The following is a 21,460-nucleotide window of genomic DNA, read 5'->3' on the forward strand; positions in this document are numbered from 1 at the left end:
TGTTTTGATACTAAATCTCTGGTCCTTGTTCCTGCCCTGTGGCCAGTCAGGAAGAGGCCCACAGAGGTCATGGCAATTTCTGAAGTTGATGAGCTGAAAACTCACCTTCAGGTTTCAGGCTAGACATTAGTGAGGATGGTGAATTTCTCTGTGCGGTAAGATGCACTTTGAATTACAGAATCTTTGGATGGCAGACCAAAAAATGTTGTTTAGCACAATCCTTTTTTATATCCAAGAGAAACATGTTGTCAATAAAGGTTGAGAATCTACTGTCATCTAGAATTTAGGTGGGAGAATCAAACAGGCATCTGCCCATTTGCAGCTATGGGACAAAACCAGCCATTTATTTCTACAGGAACATGTATCATAGGTCTCAGAGGTGCTCACAAGAGTGAGGGTTCCTGGATCTACAGACCAGGCATCATCTAGGCCATGTTTTTGATCCTGTGAATGTTTCTGTATCTCAGTTTCCTTGGGACCTCCGGGCTGCCATCAAGGTCATCTATCCTGGTCCCATTCCTGTCACTTCTCTGATTCTCAAGAATTAACTCCAAAAGGGGAGAGCTTTGTTTTATGACATACATTCCAAGACCTTTGCACTGGAGAGTTTTTAAATTTTTTTCATAGTTTCCTTCCCCTCTACTACACAGACAAGGAAACTGAGGTACACCAAAAGGGCAAGCTGACAACTGTCCAACAGTGGGGAAGCAAAATACGTTTCTGAATAAAGGACCTACGTGTGGCCTGCTTACCTGTCTCTCTTTGTTTAGCCTGACGAGGGCTGCCAATATCTCACAAAAGGAGCATGACTAATCTCCCTAGCTCATCTTGGACATGAGTTCAGTTCTCTCTACTGAGATGGAGAACACAGGGATTCCTGGAACCACTTAGTCCTGATTTCGCATCTGAACTATTGTATTTACTTGTACAGCTGTGAGTCTCAAATTCTTTACCTACAGAAAGATAAAATATGAACACCTACTTAAATGGGTTCCTATAAAGCTAAAACACAATACTGCCTAGGGAACAGTGTCATCAGTGTAACATTTCATTCTGATTATAGTATAGATTCTTCTTGCCTCCTGTCTGCTTTTCATTCTTCCACTAGCCCCACTCACATTCCTATAGGTAGCTGTGCCCCAAGAACCCTGCTGTATGTTTTCATTCAATTACATTTGTTGATTAATCAGTCCTTATAATAACTGAGATGGTGAAACAGGTTCCACTTTTCAGATGATGAAACTGAGAGCTGGAGGTGTTGTAAGATTTGCTCAATATCTAAAAGCTAGTGTGGGGCATCTAGGTCTGATTTTCTCTCTTCCCACCTTTCTCTTTCACAGACTAGCACCTCCTTCAACCGGGATGCTGTGAAAGCAGGGACTGGCCGTCGCTTCCTTGGTGGGCTCCTGGATCACACTTCATATTGCTATACCCTAGAGGTTTCCTTCTACAGCTACATCATTGGGGGTACGACAGCTGCTGTGCCCTACACTGAAGAAGCCTGTATCCTTTTCAGGTCCCCCACTATCCCTAGAGAAGCCTTCATCTAGCTGGGAACATCAAATTTGGAAGGATTTAGTATGTATGTCAGGAGTATGGTGAGGATGAATGTGGCAAGTTCTATTATTGGAGCTGTCTCTGACCTTCATATGCCCTTCTTATAGAACATAGACAGCCATCAGTGTGTGTGTGCGTGTGTGTGTGTGTGTGTGTGTGTGTGTGTGTGTGTGTGTGTGTGTGTGTGCGCACACACACAAAGGGCACCAGGTCAAGTTCTGGATACAGGCTAGCAGTAACTAAAAACAGGAATGAGGGAGAATCCAAAATGATCTTAAGAGTCAGAGAAGTTTCTCATATAAGGATTTTCTAAACTATGCTTTAATATTGAGCAGGAGTTAGTACAATGGGACTGGAGCATGTTACTGAAGGGATAATGCTGCATACAGAAAGGTGAGGAGGAAGAGTATGCATGTGTATCAAGAGAGAGTGTAACTGGTCTGGTTTGGGCAAAGAACTTCGGATATAGTAGAGAAGTCTAAGTCTACAGGCTGAAAGGAATTCACGCTTAAATGATAGGTAGTGAAAACAACAGATGTTTCATAAATAGTAGGAAGTCATGCTGGCTGCACTGAATGCAGGGACATGCAATAGGAGCTTGTCAGGACAATCCGTGTGAGAGATGTTTCAGGTCAATTCTAGGTGATGACTAAGGGCATTTAAATATGGGACTGAGGAGATGCAGGATTGCATTGGTGTTCACAGGAGCTAGAGATTGGAAGGAGTCAGTGCTGAATAGAGAGACTGTACTCCAGCTCCTGGAGCCACCCTGCTCATCAGTCAGGGGAGAAGAGGGGCCTGGAACTGACCAGGGAAGCACAAGTCAATTTGGTACATTCAAGGATGATTTAACCTGGTTCTTCTTTGATACACATTTTTTTTTTTTTAGACTCATCTCATAACAGAGGGAGAGCAGGCAGACAGATTGTGATCTTTGTTGGCTGCTGGCTCTATGTCCCAATCAGAAAAAGAAATTACATGGTCTGATGGGAATGGCAATATGGTCTGGGAGGAAGTGTCCTCCAGACTAGCAATCAGGAGACTTGACTCTGACGACAGCACAGGCTTCATCCCAGACAGTGCCCTTTGGCGAGTCCTCTAGGCACTGTGAGGTGACTTTATCTTTGCAGAGAACTGAGGACTTTCTGTCTTTCCTATCCTATCCTGCTGTGGGACTCAGAAACAGCCATAAAGAACTAAGTGTTATGCATAGAACAGACAGACATGGGGTTTGCCTCAGCCACACAGTAGGAGAACCACTTGGAGCAGGTTGCATAATGTCACTGGACCTCTGTTTCTTAATCTGTAACTGGGAGGTATAATGTTTATCTGGTTATAATGATGCTATGGAGGAAATAATTCTATACATTTTCAAAGGTCTCTACCATGGCTAGTGGTCTTTGGCGCTCAGGCTTGTCCATTTTGTAGCAAGAATGCAGGAGGTCTGCTATCAGAATTCCAGGTGTGGGTTCTGTTTTATTTGCTGAGGGGCCTAACCCAGTTATGTAACCACTCCAGACCTCAGTTCTTCATCTATAAAGTGAGAATAACAATGATTTACTTCTCACGGTTATAAGGGTTACATGGGGAAGGCTATGTTGTCATGACCAGATGAGTCACCGTGCCACATGCTCAGCGATATTAGATATCATTCTCTTGCCGTTCTTTCATGCTGTTGTGAAATGATAGATTCCTGATACTTTGGGGCCGTTCTTCAGTAAGTCCTATTTACATTTTATTGGTGTGACAACTAATAAATATGCTCTGCTCAAATGACTTAGAGAGAGAGAGAGCAGGATAAACTGGAATCATAAAGTAACCCCAACACTTCTCTGGCCTTTATGGTCTGGTTCCAAGCCGAGAGGAGACAGCTCTTTAAAGTAATGGATGAGAAGAAAAATATTGGGAACAGAGAGCAAGCTTGGGTCCCGAGGACTGGTTTCCTGTGGCTGCAGCTGTACTGAAGTCAGGTAGTGCTGGCTCCAAAGAAAGGAACAGTTGGCCAAGGGAAGACAGCATGCTCCTGTCAGCTAACTGATTTCAGTTCAGACGTCACCCTTAAAGTGAGTCCTCTGAAATGTTAAGCAGGCTTTGAAGATATCATTTATTTACTCATCTTTCCAACACTGGAAAGAGACAGAGGAATAAGGCACAGTTCCCATCTCCAGGAAGGAGAGAGAACAAAGGAAAGAGACAGCAGCATCACAGAGGATAAGTGTCCTGGCAGAGGAAGGATCTGCTGGTCTCCGGAAAGGGGGATAGCGAGGAGGGAAGAACTTACTAGAAGAGGAGAAACCAGGGCTCAGCCCTCCAGGGTGAATCCATGCTGTCTAGGACAGGAGGAGTGGAGCCACCTTCCTGGCAGAGGGTGAAGTGCAAGAGAGAGCCCAGATGCCAGGAAAAGGATGCTCTGTCCAAGCATCCCAGGGTAGCTGGGGCTGGGCCAGAAACAAACAGTGATCAATACGCACAGGAGAAAGACCTGTGAAAGAAGGAACCCGCACATTGAATATGCAGCACTAACAATTACAAAACAATGTTATTGTTTGTTTCCACTGGCTTTGTAAATAGATAAATATAGATAACAGATCCATAGATATGAGAGCTCTGGCAGGCCCAGAGAGAGCCCAGTCATTCTCAGGAAATTAAGAAGTTCCAATTAATTCTAGTCACAAAGCAGTCTCAGTTGAGCAATTACTCTGTCTGGTCTGATCCAAAACATCAAGCCTTTAAAGAGAACCCTCCCTGCCCTCTTGGTCTGTCTTGGACAGGCTGATCATGGTGACCTGTTCATACTTCCAGGGTTGAGGCAAATGAGGGAGAGCTAGAAAGGAACAGAGTGTGCCTCCAGTGCCTAGGAGATGACACCCCACTTTCCAGTGCTGAATGCTAGAGAGATGCTCAGGGGTTCCATCTATTGGGCTTCTTTCCTCAGCCCCATATGAACTGGCGGTCCTCTCATATGAAGGTGAATTCAAGGTTACAAAATTATTGCAGGTTTTCTCTTTAAAATCCTACATGGTGGTTTCATCCCCCATTGTTTCAGCAGAAACCAGGCCTAGATGAATTCCATGTTCCGTGTTTCAGTAGATAATGGTAGAACTGGGTGTGGTGATAATTGTTCAGATGTAGGGTACAGGGAAGAGTCAAGGAAGGCACCCTGGGTGTTGGTTTGAAGAACATGTTAGAGAGAAGGATCAGCCAATCACTTAAATGTGAACTGCTGGGGATGGGGGGGGCTGTTTGTGAGGTATTGACACAAGGGGCTCATGTGACATGCAAATGGGGAATTTCATGCTTAGAAGGATGCTTCTAAGGTCTTGAAGCTCTGAAGAAAGACCTCAGCAATGGACAGGTTCATAGCAGGCAGTAGGCACCATGAGGTCACAATAAAGAAAGCTGTTTTCATGGTGTCACTGTCTGCCACACTAGTTGGTGAAAAGAATGCTGAGCTGGGAGTTGGGATCTCAGTTCCATTGTGGCCTTTGGCTGTGTGCCTGTGGCTAGGTCACTCGACCTCTCTAGTCAATGTCTACTCTTAAGTAGCCTTCAGTGAGTGCAGATGAATAAATGAAGTAGAGGAAGGCCATGCCCTTTGTTAGATCACATGGCTCTCTAAGGAGGCTGTAGGGTCTGTGCTTTGAGCTGTTCTGAGTGCTGCTCTGTGCTCCCCAGGGCGTAGGGGGTGCTGCCTGCATTTCATATCTTCCTGGGGAGAACCACTCTGAGTGGGTGGAGAACAGGAAGAAGCCAGACCTGAATGCTTGTTGATATTTTTCTCAGATAAGTCAGACATATCAGAAGTTTCCATTTCTTGTCACACTCAGATTCATAACAAAACAAAACAAAACAAACAAAACACCTCCAGTTAAAGGGTTTGAATACAAACCTTACTGAAGTTGGATCATTTTTTTTAATCCTCTCTAAAGATATAACTCTAGGTTTGAGCTTTAAATAGGAGTGCTTATAAGTCAACTGGCTGATTGAATAATAGCAGCATTAATGATGGAAACACAATGACTGAACTCATGCCTTCTGAAAAGGATCCAGGCTCCTGCACTGGAGCAGGCGGTGGCTCTGATAAACTTACCATGCAGGTTTGGAGCCTCAACGGTGTTTGGTTCCCAGTTTTCCCTCCTCTTTAGATTAGAAGATGAGAAGATAGCTCTTTAGGCTTATTTCCAAATCCACAGGCAGGAAAGTAGATACGAGCAGATGGATGGGTGGATGGAGGTAATCATTTGATTTGGACCTTTGAGATAGAAGTAGAGGAAGTGAAGCTCAGAAAAACCAAATGATGCTCCAGAGTGCCCACATACTGACTGGCAGCGTGGAAGCTTAAATCCAGCTCAAGCATCTTCAGGCCACCTCGCCTTCCTCCCTGCCTCTTCTGGCAGGCCACTCCATCTTCCTCCTTGCTTCCCTCCCATGGCTTCCTAGAGGACAGGAACTTTTCTTCTGAACTCCTGGGAGGCTGAGACTCATAGTGCTCTTACTGTTACTCTACCTCCAGAAATACCTCTCTGTAGCACCCACCCCGGACACTGACCTGTCTGTCATTCCTGATGACCCAGGCCTAGCTTTTCTGATTGCCACCAGCTCACTGCCTTCCCTGAGCCACCCTGCTTTGGGCCAGTTCACACCCATACCCATCAAAGCATGTCCTGGCTCCTGAATGCCCTCCTGTCTGGCTAGAAAACCCAAGTGCTATTATTTTTTTTTTTCTCCAAGCCTCCTTCATCTCCCAAACCGAGGTTTCTAAGGATTTTATCTGCTGTTGTCAAGTTTATAGCCATAATTCAAAGTGCTGTTAATATTACTGTCAGCAGAAAGCTACAAATTACAAAGTTGTAAAGTTACTTTATAGTGATAACTGTCAGCCTTTACTAGTGGCACTGCAGGGCTCCATGGAAACCACATTAATGATAAAGAGCCTATATTGTTTCAGGTTTGCAGCTGTGAGCTAGCCGTCAGGAGGCATCCTGCCCGATTCCAATTCCCAAGTCATCTGACCCCATTGTCTGCACTTGCACTCGGGCTCACTTGCACATCTGCGTGCACCAACACTCATCTTCCCACCTTCTTGTTGCACCAATGTGGAGAGAGCTCTCAAAGTTAAGATTTTACCTGAGCTCAGTTTCAACCAATTGTACTTTTGAGCTTAACTTTGACCAGCCCAAAAGACAGCAAGGACTGCCAAAGTGTCACGCCATAAAAAGTCACTTTTGAATTCATGAGCACTAGGAACACTTGAGGTTCTACTTAGATGATATATAGAGCAATGGTTCTGAATACTTTTTGTCCTTTGACAAAGAAAAAGGGCAACCCAGGAGGATAGATAGAGACGTGGGGAGAGGTTTAGGCACCTTAATCAGCACGGTTAAGTTCATTATTGACCAACACATGGCTGTGTCAACCCCACCACTATACACTACCTACTCCCCAAACTGAGGCTGACTCTGGCTGGTGGGGAGCAAAGAAATACTGCTCTTTCTCTGCCTTGCTACTGTCGTCAATCAGTCCCTGGGGCTCTATTTTTATTTCAGGCCAAACATCAATAAAATGGTACATGGGGCCTAAAGAACCATGATGGGAGGGAGCACACAAAACTGCAAGAAGGGTTACAGGGAGAGAGGATAGGGAACTTTTAGTCCTAAAACTGGGACAATCGGGAACACCAAAAACAACAACAAATAAACAAAACCACCAGCCTTGTGAGCCTTGAAGATCTACTGCTTCATCTTCTAATCTAAGCAGGTGGGAAGACTGGGACCCAGAGCATTGTTGACCTCCCCAAACCTGCATGACAAGGTTCAGCAGAGCCACAGCCTGCTCAATGCAGGGTCTAGAACAGGAACCTTTGGAAGCTGCATGTTTGCTTTGGTTCAGTCTCTAGGGCAACCACTGAGCTGAGTAGTAGATCTGTCCTGTATGTCTCTAGAGTTCAAAACAAGGCTCAGTGTGAGACAGCCCCATTCTGAACCTGTGCATGCTGGATAATGACAAGAAGGGTCTAGACCTAGTGGCTGTACTCCCATATTCTAGATTCCTCCAGATGTCTGGGGGTGCAGAGCAAGTCATGGCATCAGCCTGGATATGCACCAGTTTGGTAGAGATGGGCAGAGAGTGACTTTAGTAAAGTGTGGTGACAGAGGGGAGTATGGGGAAGATATAAAAAGTGTTTAACTCTGCATTGGGGACACCAGATGTAAGACTACATGCACCAAGGAAGTACCACCATTTAGGCCCAGTGTAGGAGAAGGATGCCAGTGTCTCTGCAGACAGAGAGCAGCTTTAACAACAGCGAGAGCCTAAGAGAGTTGCATAGCTGCTTGGTCATGTATAGGCCTTCAGTGCAAGATAGGGACTGTGAGCTGATGAGAAGGGAGAGAGCTGTGAGAACTAGCTGGGTCCGCTTAGCTAATTAAATGCACCATGATGCCATGGCACACACTGGTTACACATTTCTCTAAGAATTGACTCTGAAAGCAAGTCCACAGATCACTTATCTTCCTTCAGGAAACAACTTAGAGTTTCTCAAATTACATAATTTGTCCTGGGTTTGAGGACATCACCTAGTGACAAATCAACTACGGCATAGTGTTCTGATGTGAGATTCATAAACCACATTGTTTATTAATCTGTCATCAGCCACTGATGTGCTTTCTGATTTTGAACAAATCACTTCCTTCCTGGGGTCCTGACTATAAAATGAAGGATTTGGACAAAGAGCTTTGTCTACCAGACATCATTCAAAGAGTTGAATTTGGATCTAACTCACATTTGTTGACTGTCTACTAGGTGATTCTTAGGAATCTGTCAGACTCTTGGAGCTCCAGCCATTCTCCACAGAACATCCCCAGAATCAACATCACAAGCCTCACTCCAGGCTGCACACCCAGCCGAGACACATTGCCTGGCTAGTTTCTTTCCGTCAATATTTTCCTCAAGATGATAAATGTGCTGCCAATAAGAGGAGGCAGCTGCCAGCTCTGTCTGAGACAAGGGCCTTTAGCTAGGGCTATGGCCGTGATTGGCTTGTTGATGTGTCTCCACAGACAGGACCCCTGACTGAGAGGGAGCAAGGAGGAACTCAGAGGAGCCTCAGGACCAGAGCTTTCAATCTACACAGATTTGCCTTGGGGTTAGTAGGGCTTCTTTCTCCTGATGCTAAGTCCTCTGACTCCCACCCCCACTAAAACACAGTCTTTGAAGAAGACCAGCCATAAATTCAAGAAGCTTATAGCAGAACTCTAGCGCACAGATCGCATGATAAGTAACAGGGTAAGGAAGACACTGGCCTTTGCAGCCCGGCTGATCTTAAAGCAAATCTTGGTTCTTCTGTTTGCCAGTTGTATGGCTCTGGGCAAACGAGTTGATTGTACTGATTTCCCCATCTGCTCATCCACCACAATGTTCCTTCTGATAATTAACCTCACAGGGATGCTTTGAGTAGATGCAAACGTTGAGAAATATTCTCTGGTACCTGTTCAGTTACCATGAACCCATGAACATAGTAGGCACTTTGTGAATTGTACCACTGATTTTACTCCTACTAAACAAGTACTGAATTAGGTAACATCCAAGTTATACATTTCTGGGCCATCAGAGTAGAGGCAATGTGCCTGGACTGCATGTTTTTGGGTTTCTTAGTGGGCTGTTGAGGTTTTAAAATAGCAGTCTTTTTTTAACAGTGAGTTTGGAGTGCTCTCATGAGCACAATTAAAAAATAATATTTTACAAGGGCAAAGTCATTAGTGATCAATGTCAAAATTAAGCCAGTGGTGGAGCTTGGTGGAGGCCAGAGCTCAGTGGCCAAAATTTAAAACCTGGTCTCAATTATACACATGTAAAAACCACTCCCTCCCTAAGCTGGAACTCAGAAACAGGGGGTGAGAGTTGAGAGACCTGCATTTGCATAGTGGAGTTGGGTAATCAATATGAGTTATATTTTGTCATGCGATCCCAGATCACCGATAACTTCATCTTTGTGCTTCAGTTTTCCATTCTCTCTGATGTATCTGTTCTATATGTTTGTGCAGATCACATGCTCAGGTGAGAAGTGAGTCTGAAATTGTTCCATTCTGCATTCACAAAGTGGGGGCTCTTGGTGTGGAAGTGGTGGGGGGGCATATAGGAAGGAGGAAGAGGCATGTTATCCGTTAAAACAAAGGGCAGATCTGAAGAGACAGGGACGGGGAGAGTCCCAGAGGTGGTTCTAGGTGACATACTGGCAGCCCAGAAGGACCCAAATAACTTGAGTTTCAAACCCGTGTCCACAAAGATCTGGTGACATGGGGGAAAGTGCTAGCCACTGGGCTGGTGACCCACACAACTAGTGGGAGTCTGGGTTCTCACTTCTGGCCCTGCTCCTTCCCTCTACAGCCTCCTCCTTCATAGAGACACCAGGAGACACTGACAGCAGCTTCCTTGCAGTTGTCTGAGGTTGAGGCGCCCCCTCCTGCCCCCCAGGGTGCATGGCTGCCAGGGAGAGCCAGTTCTTCCCAGCAGAAGCCCGACCTAAGAAGGCAGCCCCTTCCTTTGTCTAGGCCGAGGCTTGAGTTCTGCCCACCCCACCTCCAGCAGCCGGCTGCCTTTGGGGATCTAGAAGGAGGAGGAGTGGCTCCCTGACCTCTCCTGGATCTGGGCATGAGCTTGTCCTCACCTGCTTTCTCTTCTCAACTTCTCTTTCCTTTGTCTTTCACCCATTTGTCTCTCTTAGACACAAATGTACTTTCGCATGTGGCTCACTGCATCCCTTTCTTACCTTGTCCATCCCCTTGTCTTCACCCCCACTTAGGCCCCTTCCCCCATTCTTTTCTCTCTTGTGTCTTTTCCTCCCTATCTTGTACTAGCGATCAAAATGCTTGGCCCTCACGTCGGCATTTAAACCCAGTGTATTCATTCTATTGGGATGGCTTTGGCAAAGTTGCTTAATGCCCTGACTCTGTGCCTTACTGCAGGGTCAATGAAATACTGTGTCCCTGGGACAGTGTCCAGCTTTAACCCCCAGAGGGACTCAACAGTCTCTTCTCTTGCTATTCTTCGTTTTAGCCTCATCTACTAGCAGGCCTTTTGCTAGTCTTTTGTTTTTGTTTTTGTTATTTCTCGAGACTGGGCTTGTCTGTATTGCTTTGGAGCCTGTCCTAGAACTAGCCCTGTAGATCTTGAACTCACAGAGATCTTTTCCTATTCTTTTCTTCTTTTCAAAATCCCCTCTGTGCTTTCCTCTCTGACTTTCTTCTCTCCTTTCTAGGTACAATTTAGAATGGGATTCAAATACCATTTCTTGAGGCTTTCAGGAAACCGGAGGTTTGACTTTCACCTTGAAGGGATGTAATTCCATACTCTCTCCCTCTCCTCTGTCCCCTTATCTAAGTATCTAAGTGAGTTAAGCTAAGAGACAACCAGGGGTGTCTGAAATCAGGCAGTCTCTGTTCATAGTGTATTTTACAAGGGAATTTTCTGGTGAGGAAGGAGTCATGTCCCAAGGCCCCAATGAGACACAGGCCAGTATCTTGAACATATTTGCTAATTTATTTGTGATTTGTGGCAATTTACAGCAAAAACATATAATGACATAAAGCAACAAGGAGTGTTTCCTAGTACCAAACTCCTAAAAACACAATCACCCAAGAGGTTCATGTTGGGATCCCTCAGGACAGTAGCCTCTGGCCTCTGGTTTTATGAAAATTTCTTCAGCAGATGGCAGCCTGTGGATCATAGAGCTATCTTTCACAGTGTAACCTCGAAGGAGCCAAGGGCACAATTCTAAAACATGGTCACAGCTGTCTGTGACCTAGCTGAACACCAGGGTAAAGCAGGTGTGTCTAGACAGTATCCTCCTACCTGTCCTCAAAGCAGAGAAAGGCAAGGTCAGCAAGTGATACAGGGCCATATTAAAACCAGTGTAGTTTGGTAGTGAGGAATGCAGGCTGTGAAATGACGTGGGTCTGGTTTCATTTCTAAGCCTGGGTATCTTTGGGCAACTTACTTTGACCTCTCTGGGTTCTAGACTCCTGACTAGAGATGATAGTACAAGCCTCTCAGGGTCTTTGTGGGAAGGAAACGAGTTGATGTACTTCACACCAGGGCTGACTTCTAGTATGTGTTGATAGCTATTACCATGCTGCACAATTCTGTGTGCACGTAGTGGGGCTCCCAGCGGGTCCCAGAGGCCATCTGGTTGCCTGGAGGAGACTTGCCTACACTACCACAGACAATCACCTTTAAAACAAAAGGGCTTCTTCTCCTGAGTTTTCTCATGGAAAATCTGACTATAGTCTGAGTCTGCTCTGCACTAGGGGCAGATAACAATATCCCAAGCTCTCCTGCCTTTGGCAAAGCATTCTAGAAATATATATATATATATATATATATATATATATATATATATATATATATATATATATGAGACTGTCCCTGAGATTGTGGGAACAAATAGTGTTTATGGCATAGGGAAGGTGTCTGCAAAGTTGTTTCATCACCACAACCAGTGCCTGTGCTAAGAACTTCACCAGCTGGCTTAGCTCTAGCGCCAGTTGTTTCAAGCAGTCACTACTTCCTTTCAGGTGAGGAAGCATGGGCTCATTGTGATCATTCACTTGTGTGTGGTTTGGGGGGGGGTGTCACTCAATGTGTGCAGGACAGAGCCAGAAGCCATGACCCCACAGTACCTGTTCTCGGTAATCTGTGCTCCCCTACAGGCCTTCCTGGTCCTAATCTTCCCCACCCTAGAGCCCCCCCACTGTCCCTCAGGAGTCCATAGACCTCCCAGCTCTGGCTGAACAAACCCCTGCTCCCAGAGTACTGTCTTACCTTGTTTGATGTTTTTCTAAGTGACTGAGAAAGAGTGCCGAGGGGAAGTTACTGGGCTCTGCAGACGTTGCTGGGCTCTGCTACAAGTCATTTTTAGATTACAGAGTGGGACAAGGAGGAACAACAATTTCACATGCGCATGACTAATCCAAAACACTTTAATCTTCTAAATGTCAGAGTTTATGGTCAGTGGCTGTTCCTCAGTAAGCAGTGTGAACTCATAATATTAAGGTGCTGGCCTGGCAGGGCACCTAGATGAGGCATCATCATAAAGCAGACAGCCTCCAGAGATGGTGGCTGGTACTGCGAGTCAGCTTGAAAGTACCAGATGAAAACAAATGCATCATTGAATGTGCTTGGCCACCTCAGATCCCAAGCTGATGACGAAGCATGAGTCTTTACGGCATCCCAGAGAGATCAGCATCATGGATCCCATTTGCTGGTGGTTTGGGAGGCTGATCAACATGTCCATTAGTAGATTAGCCCAAGGTCACTCACTGTCTTGGCCTTTTCCTCCATGTCTTTAAAGCAATAATAATTAATCCATGTGTTGGACCTATCAATGAGCTAAAACAAATTTGGAACAAGTAATGAAGGACCTACATTAGGATTATTTCAGGAAAAGAGGCCCCAGGAAAAAACTCGTTAGTTTTTTTGAGGTAAGAAAAGCCAGTTAGGGTGTGACTCAGGAACAACATTTCTTCTTCAGGCTTTCATTTTCTCATCAGTGAAAGTGTTAAAAGGGAGAAATTGCAAAAAACAGATATTTACTACTCTGTAGGCAGCTCTGTGTGGGACACTGGGGATCAGTGATGAGCAAGACTGCTTCCCTAAGGGGAAGTTGAAATGTGGTGTTTTAATGTCCTTCCCCCCAAATACATCACAAATTCAAGGTGTGATCAAGTATGGGTGATGGGTCAAGCCTTAAGGTCCTGATTGATGAGGGTCTTCCGTTGCCCAGGAATGTCAAAGCATACATAGGTAAGTGGGGACAGGAAGAAAAGCCAGTGAGCACACAGTCATCCAAAGAATCAGATTCTCTTTATTCATTACAGGCAATGTTTGTTTAATAAGAAGTTTCCAGGCATTCCTCCATACTTGCCTCACACTAGGGACTGAGAACCTGCAAATGGGTCAGGCAAGGTCCCTGCATGCCCCAGTGCAGTCTGGAGAAGATGATACACTATTACAGCTATGGATGGGAGTGCCCTTTGAAGACACCAAAGGCAGAAGTGTACATGAGGAAGAAGGAGTAAAACTGGGCTGTGGGATGGGATGGCTTCATAGAGGAGGAGTTCTTGAGCAGAAACTCTAAGAATGAAATGGCCATTATAGGCCAGAGTCTAGAGAGGAAACAGTGCTTGCAAGACTCATGGGAGCTTGAGAACCATAAGACTTCCCAGCTGAGCCTCTTGTTGAGCGTGCCTATGGGAACCTCAGCACTCCTGTGTCCATGTTGAACAGAAGCCCGAGCCCAAGGGCATGAGTGTTTTGCTGTTCTAGGACAAAAAACAAAGCAAGCAAACAACAAACAAACAAAACCAAAACATTCAGGCTGGAGCAGCCAGGAGAGCCAGGGGCAAAGTCTATCCTCACTTTTTGCTTTCACTGGGAAGCAAATACCATCCTTTCTGGAAGTAATGGCATGAAGGATGGAGAGAACTGGCTTAGCACTATGTGGGGGCCACCCCTATTTGCCCATTGAGCACTTGTCATCTGCACTGACCTACCACCATTTTCACAAAGGCCTATTTCTTTCAGGCCCAACAATCGTCATCACTCCTCCTGGCTGCTTAGGTGATACCAGAAAGCAGAAAGTCACCTTTGAATCTGTACTATACTAACTGAGGATATTTTATTACCTTGTCAGGACAAGAGACAATGGGGTGCATTTAAATTGAGGACCCAGGCTTTGCAGAGTCACAGCTGATCCCTTCACAGTAGCCTCAGGCTCTGGTTCTCAACATGACATCTCTACAGGATCCCCCACCTCTCTTCCCGTTCTCTTGCAATAAGCTAAGATGCTGAATGGACAAGATAAGGGGTCTAGTGTGGACTAAGACTTCTCTGAGACCCCAGGAGAGGCAAAGGGTCAAGAAGGCCAGAACAATTGGAGACCACTCCCTGGAGAGAATGGACATGAAAATAAGGTTTCCCAAACAGATGTATGAACAAAATACAAGAGTACAATGGCCTGTCAGGGCAACCTTGTAAAGGAGGATCAGACATTTCATTTCATGGTTTAGGAAGCAAAGGGTATGGACACCTATTAATCTGAAAAAAAAAAAAAAAAAGTACATAGTCTCCAAGTGGCTACATTACAGTTCTTCATAACAACAGGATAGAGAGTGGGGGAGAGAGAAATGGGGGAAGGGAGGAGGAAAAGAGGGAGAGAGGGAGGGAAGTTATACCCCAGGTTAAGCTTTAGCTATGGAGGGCTCCGTTGTATCTAATTTTGAAACACTGAGGTTGAAGACTGAGCAGAACAGCTCCATCAGTCCTCCCAGTCTAGGGAAGGCACACACAGTCTGGAGGTGAATGGGGAAAACATTTGAGAATGTTCATCATCCAAATAATATTATGGTTAAAAAAAATGGCCTTTGATGGGCGTCATGGTGCATGTCTTTAAAACCAGCACTCTGTGAGGCCTCTAGGAAGACTGAAGTCAGTGTGCTCTACATAGTAAGCTCCAGGTCAGCCATGATCACATAGAGGGGGTGGGAGGGTAAGGAAAGAAAAGAAACTTGCATTTTTTGAATGACAGGGTTATTCAAAGGAGGTATTTTGGTACCAGAAAATAGATTTGAATGCCTAAATAGCACCTTTGATTTCAAGTTTCTAGTCAATAAAGAACCAGAGAAAGTTTTTAAGCTAGAGAGTAGCCTGAGATTATTATATTAACAGGTATGATATATATATATATATATATATATATATATATATATATATATACACACACACACACACACACACACACACACACACACACACACATATATATATATATATATACATATATATATATATATATATGTCCACACTTCATCCCTTCCATTAAAAGGAAAATGAATAGCAATGGCTGAGGAGGTCTATCTTCTGGCCTCTAAATAAAGCTGCGAAGTTAAGGAAGGGCAATTTGTCATGTGGCAGACACTATTTCAGATATTTTACATTGTTTAATATCAAAACAACCACACAAAGTAGATGGACTATGGAGTCTTGTTCTTTGATTGACAAAATCAATAAAGTTTAGAGAGAAGGAAATTTTCCCCAAACCATGTAGCCAGTGTTGAGGGCAAGGGTACCATTTCCATGAGAGCTGCCAAATTGCACAGCCTACACTTTTAAACACCAAACTCCAATGGGTGCTTGGATTGGGGGACAAGCCTTCATGCTTGGATATCAGGAGAGAAAGGAATTGCATAGATGAAGGGAGAGGTGAAGTTCAGTCTGAGGAAATGGATCAGTTTGTAAAGTGTTTGCCAGTTGAATCCCCAGTACCCACACAAAAGCCGGGTGTGATAATGTCCACCTCTAACCTCAGCACTGAAGGGGAGCAGGGAGAAGAGCATGCCTGGGGGCTGCTGGCCAGCCAGCCTAGCTGAGTCAGTGAGCTCCAGGATCCACATAAAGTGGAGAATGACTGAGAAAGTCTTCTTGCATTGGACTCTGGCCTCCATACATGTGCATCCCCACATCCCCATATGTGAACATGTCCATGTACATATACATACACAAAGGAGAATAAAACAAGGAATCAAAACCAAATTCTAATTTTTGTAGACTGTAAGGTCTATCCAGGAAATACAAGAAACATGGAGACTTGATCTTACTTGGTAAAGATTGGATGCCATGCATGAGGGACCACAATAATTTCCACAACTTGTGCTGACAAGAAGTCCAGGTTAGTTTCCTATTCTGACTCTTTTCATCTCGGTGGTTTGATAGAGGTTGGTACCTACTGCTAGTGGGTTCCCCTGTGGGCACTGGCTACGGCAGCTTCAGTCTCTCCAGAGTTAAATGCACACACATAGCAGCTGTCACATGAGCTCCATATTATTTAGGGATGTCTCTGTTCTGTGGTGGTTTAAATGAGATGTCCTTCATATTCTCTGGCATGTGAATACTTAGTCCCCAGTTGTTGGATCTGTTTGGGTAGGTGTAGGAACTGTGGCCTTACTGGAGAAAGTGTTTCACTGGAGGTAGTCTCTGAGGTTTCAAAAGCCATGTGCCATTCCCAGCTTGCTCTCTCTGCTTCCTGTTTGCTGATCAAGGTGTGAGCTTTCAGCTAGCTATTCCTGCTGCCACGATTCCCTGCTATGATGAACTCATCTCCCTTGAACCATAAAACTAAGTAAACCTCTTTCTTCTCCAAGTTGCCTTGATCATGGTGCTTTGCCACAGAACAGAAAAGTAACTAATACAGTGCCCATCTGTGGCCATCCCCCTACCTGGTGGGAGGTATCATCTGTTGTAATTAGTGTTCATTGTAATGCTGATTTGGAACATCTTGCCTAGGTCATGTAGATGATGGGAATGCCCTAGTCAGTATAAATGTTGGTGTTCTTTATAGCTACTTACATACCATAAATACTCGTGCATGGCTCAAAGTGAACAAGGAGCTGTCATATGACAAAGATGGAGTCCTATGGGTGAAGCTCAACCCCATAGAGGAGGCATCCACTGAGAACCCATGACTGACTCCTTCCTCTAGATGGGTTGGCTAGTGGAGTGATTAGTTTGCTGCATTTTGAGTTTGAAGTTCTTTATACATGGTGTGTACATTATGGCTCATTATTACCACCCCAGATAGATGCAGGAGGCCTTTCTGGAGCCAAAGAGTAGAAGGGATATGCAGGAAAAGACAGCTGAGGCACAGTGAGCCCCCCCCCTCGTGTTATCTAGCAGGGTTGAAGCATAAATATCAAGTGAGAGGATTAGGGATGACCCTCGAGGAGGCTCTGAGCACCATGTTGAATGTGCTCAGATTCAATCCAAAGAATGCAGAATCATTACAGAGGTTAAAGTCAGGAAAAGATGCATCCCAGGGAGTCTGTCTTGGCATCAGTGTGAGGCAATGATTGGCTAGCAGCAAGAAGTGACCAGAGCCATGGCAGAAGTGACCAGAAAGCTAAAAGAGGCACATAAGTGCCACTTCTGAGCTGGACTCAGGAGAGCCATGGTTGTCCTTCTGAAGGGAGACAAAGATGTAGTTGATCATGAGAGGTGGTCCATAGATGGGGGTAGGGGTGCTGACTGTCTGAAAATGGAAGTCAAGGCTGAGGAAGTCTCACTCTCAGTGGAGGAGGAGGTGAGAGACAAGTTCTGGTTTTGGTCTTATGGTGTCTCTTGACCTCCCTGGGACAGTCAGTCTTCTTCATCAGACTTTAAGTTCTCACAGCTGAGTTAAGCTGTGGCAGGCGAGAACACCAAGATATCCCAATGACACCTGATGTCTGAGTTACCCGTGGCAGGAAGATCTTCATGCCATCTTTTCTGTGGTTTTTTAGAAATAGTTCTTTTTCTAGGTACCTATCAGATGTGAGTTTTTATCTGTATTTTGCCTTTTCTGTTCTTCCTGAGTTCTGTTTTTGTGTGTTCTTTATCTGTATCTGTCTCGCTATGTTTCTTTTTGTGCTAATTCTCTCTAGGTTCTGGTCACACACACACACACACACACACACACACACACACCAGCACCACCACCACCACCACATACCTTAGCCCCCTTTCTTCTTTCAGATCTTTCTGTCTCCCTTTCTCTTTCCACTCACCCCCTCTTACTCTTTTCCTCTGCCCCCCCCCATTTTTTCTCTATCATATTCTGATTAGACAAATTACTGAGGGGTGAGGCCAGTCTCTTCCCAGTGGTTAATTGATGGCTGGTATAGAACTGCCTTAAGTGAGGAACTCTTGTCATTAGCAAGAGATGGGTTGCCTTGGCCCTCAACTAGAAAACCTTTGAAATCCTGCATCTAAATTACTATTCTTTTGACTGCTGCTAGTGATGCTAATTAGCTGTGTTAATTGGATGTTTTGATATTTGAAGAGCAAAGCAATCCAACTCCTTCCTCCAGAAAGCCAAAATTATTAATGAACTTGGCAGCAGCCTTGGCTTTCTTTCCACAGTGGGCACAGCCAGAGATTTCAGGGCAGGCAAAGGGGTTGTTCTGAGGAAGTAGTTTGCTTGTTCTTAGGGAGAGGGAGAGACCCAGAAGCTGGCTATGTGTTTTGTGGTGGTGAAATCATCCAGGGAGACTTAAGAGCCTTTGACTCAGAGACCACACAACCCTGATTAACGTCAGGGAGCACTACACTCTGCCTTCATGTGCCATCACCCTGCACAGCAAGGCTGTGTGTTTGCATTCCACTGTGCTGTTGGACACCTGGCAAAGTCAGCACTCAAGACATGCTACTGAGTAAATAACCAAGAAGGCATCTGCTTTTTAAAGTCAGATGAGTTGAAATACCCCAACACAAATTTCAGTTAGATGTGTTAAGCAAGTGTTACTTCAGCTCTTTGAGTTTCAGTTTTTATCCGAAGCAGATACTGGCCACGAGTTGTGATGACTATAGCTTTCTCTGAGTTGTTATGTTTTATGGATACCTTATCATCCCAAAGTGACACTTGGAAGCTCACCTCTTCAGCCTGACTCTTTATTGGTCTTAAATGATAAAAGAAATGAACACTGAAGATCAGACATATATAGAATTCTGGCAGAATGCTGAGGAGTCTTCGAGGACTTTCTAAAGGGGACTGGTCCTCAGCTGGGTCTGATTACTCAGTCACAAGTGGAGAAGCATGACATGAAAGAAGGAGAAGGCACTGCACGAATCCATTAGCGGCCAGGACTACCCTGGTGCTCTGAAATGGGAAACTCAAGGTTTCTAAGGGTCCTGCCAGCTCCTATACAGGATTCCCTGAATCTATTTCCTTCGTGTCTTAAACTATTTTCCTCAGAGAGAAAGACATAATGAAGAAAGAACCAAGGCTGAGTTTTGTTGGTGGGGGAGACCTGACATCTTCCTATCAAAGGGAGCATCCTCAGGAGGCATTAAGCAGGCTCCTACTGAGGCATTAAGCAGGCATCCTACTGAGGCATTAAGCAGGAGTCTGCAAAGAAACAAAGCCTACAGAAGACATAGATGTGCAGATTTACTTATGTGCATGTACCTATATCTACTTTGGTACATTTCCTATTGTACATACAAGTGCATTGATATAAATGATACAGATTATATGTAATAAGGAGTTAACTTGTATAGTTGTGGAGGCTGTAAATTTCTAAGATGTAAAGTCAACAAATAAGAGTCTTAAGAGATACTAAGTAGCGGTAATCTCATTTAAAGGCCTATGAATGGAGAGGGATGGTGCAAGTGTCCTCCAGATGCCATAAGACATGAAACCCAATGACAGATAGTTTAGCTCTTGTCCCAAAGCCAGGAGCATTAATGTCCTAGTTTAAGCAGGCACCCAGAAAGAGTTCCCCCTTTCTCAGTCTTTTTTCTCTGTGCATCTCTTCAGCTGATTGGGTGAAACAGTAAAGATGGCAGCCTGCTTTGCTCAGTCTGTCTATTTAGATGTTCATCTTACCCATATCTGAGGAATGTTTGACCTGTGTGTAACACTTTATGTCCTAACCATGTTGATACATAAGTTAGGCAGCACAGAGGTTAGTGGCTTTTGGGACGTTTTCAATGAGGGAAAGAAACACAGGTCAGATGATATGACCCTCAGTTTCTAAGGTGCCACACAAAAATTAATGTGATGCTGTATATTGATCATGGTTGATGGTAGGACTAATCTCATACAACCTCTGCTTTTATAAAAGAAGAAAAGAGAAGGAGGGACCTATACGATAGAGAGTTTGGAAAGATGTTATACAAGATGGAATATTGGGGGTTGACTAGCACTACAGAGTGGCCAAAGCAAAAAAAAAAAAAAAAAAAAAAAAAAATCATCATGGAAGAGAGACTGGGCTGAACCATAAGACACATTATGATAATGCAGACCAAAGGCTGCTGATACTGGGGAAGGTCTCAGAGCAGGCAAAGAGTCCCTTGGAACAAGTTACAAAGACTATATGGAGCATTAGATTCTAGCATAACTCTTCTGCTATGTCTTTGTTTTGATTTTGCTTTTGCTTTCTGAGGCAGATCAAAGCTGGCTTAGAGTTCCCTGTGTAGCTAAGGTTGGCCTTGACAGGCTGATTCTCTACCTCCCAACTGCTAAGATTACAGATGTGCATCACAATGCCTACATTTTAAAAGATGTAAAGTTTAAAGTATGAGTGCAACTGAAATCAAGACAGATGTGCTAAATACAGCAAGTAGAGCAAGAATGTGAGCAGAGACACGGGCTCCACCAGCAGGTATTCAATAAATGTTCACTCATTGTTTTCCAAGTGTCAGGCAGTGCACCAGGATACCAAGGTACCCTCTCAGAATCTACAAACCTAGTAGGAAAATAGGTGAGAGAAAGTATGTGTGTGTGTGTGTGTGTGTGTGTGTGTGTGTGTGTGTGTGATAATTTGGGGGCTGTGATAGGTATTTCGCTGGGCTAGGCTGGATCAAGAACATTTAAGGAACTGAATTTCAGATACCCATGCCCTTCCTTCCACACCAGCCACAAAAGATATTTAATATGAAGAGAAAGGAGTCTAGCACTTAGAAGAGTCCTGCTGCAAAAATAAGTACTTTCTATGCATTATCCTACTTAATATTCTAAGCTACTTTGAAGTAGGGCAACGTGTCCTCATTTTATAAGTAAGAAAGCTAGGTTTAAACTACTGACTAGTGGTAGGATCTTTGTGATTCCAAAGTCTTTGATATTTTTCCCACGACAGCACCCTCATCTTCTACCCCTCTTTATTATCTCATTGGAGTAATCTTTCCTGCATGCAAAACACAGCATTTGTAGTCAGTCAGTGTGTGTGTGTGTGTGTATGTGAATCTGTGTGTGTGTGTGGGGGGGTCTCTCTGTGTGTGTTTCTGTGTGTGAGTGTGTGTGTGGGGGGGTTCTCTGTGTGTGTCTGTGTGTCTGTGTGTGTGTGTCTGTATGTGTGTGTGTGTGTGTGTGTGTGTG

General features: G+C 44.6%; 1 protein-coding gene across 1 annotated transcript in view; it reads left to right on the forward strand.

The window, feature by feature from the left end:
* Nucleotides 1-21,460, forward strand: part of Agbl4 (AGBL carboxypeptidase 4) — a 1,068,750-nt gene that overhangs the window by 1,023,791 nt on the left and 23,499 nt on the right. The window contains exon 11 of the mRNA XM_051188468.1: nt 1,341-1,503. Within this exon, the coding sequence (XP_051044425.1) occupies nt 1,341-1,503 (163 nt within the window). The remainder of the gene's footprint in view (nt 1-1,340; nt 1,504-21,460) is intronic.

Source organism: Phodopus roborovskii, unplaced genomic scaffold, assembly GCF_943737965.1.
Source record: "Phodopus roborovskii unplaced genomic scaffold, PHOROB, whole genome shotgun sequence".
In the NCBI taxonomy this organism is placed as follows: Eukaryota; Metazoa; Chordata; class Mammalia; order Rodentia; family Cricetidae; genus Phodopus; species Phodopus roborovskii.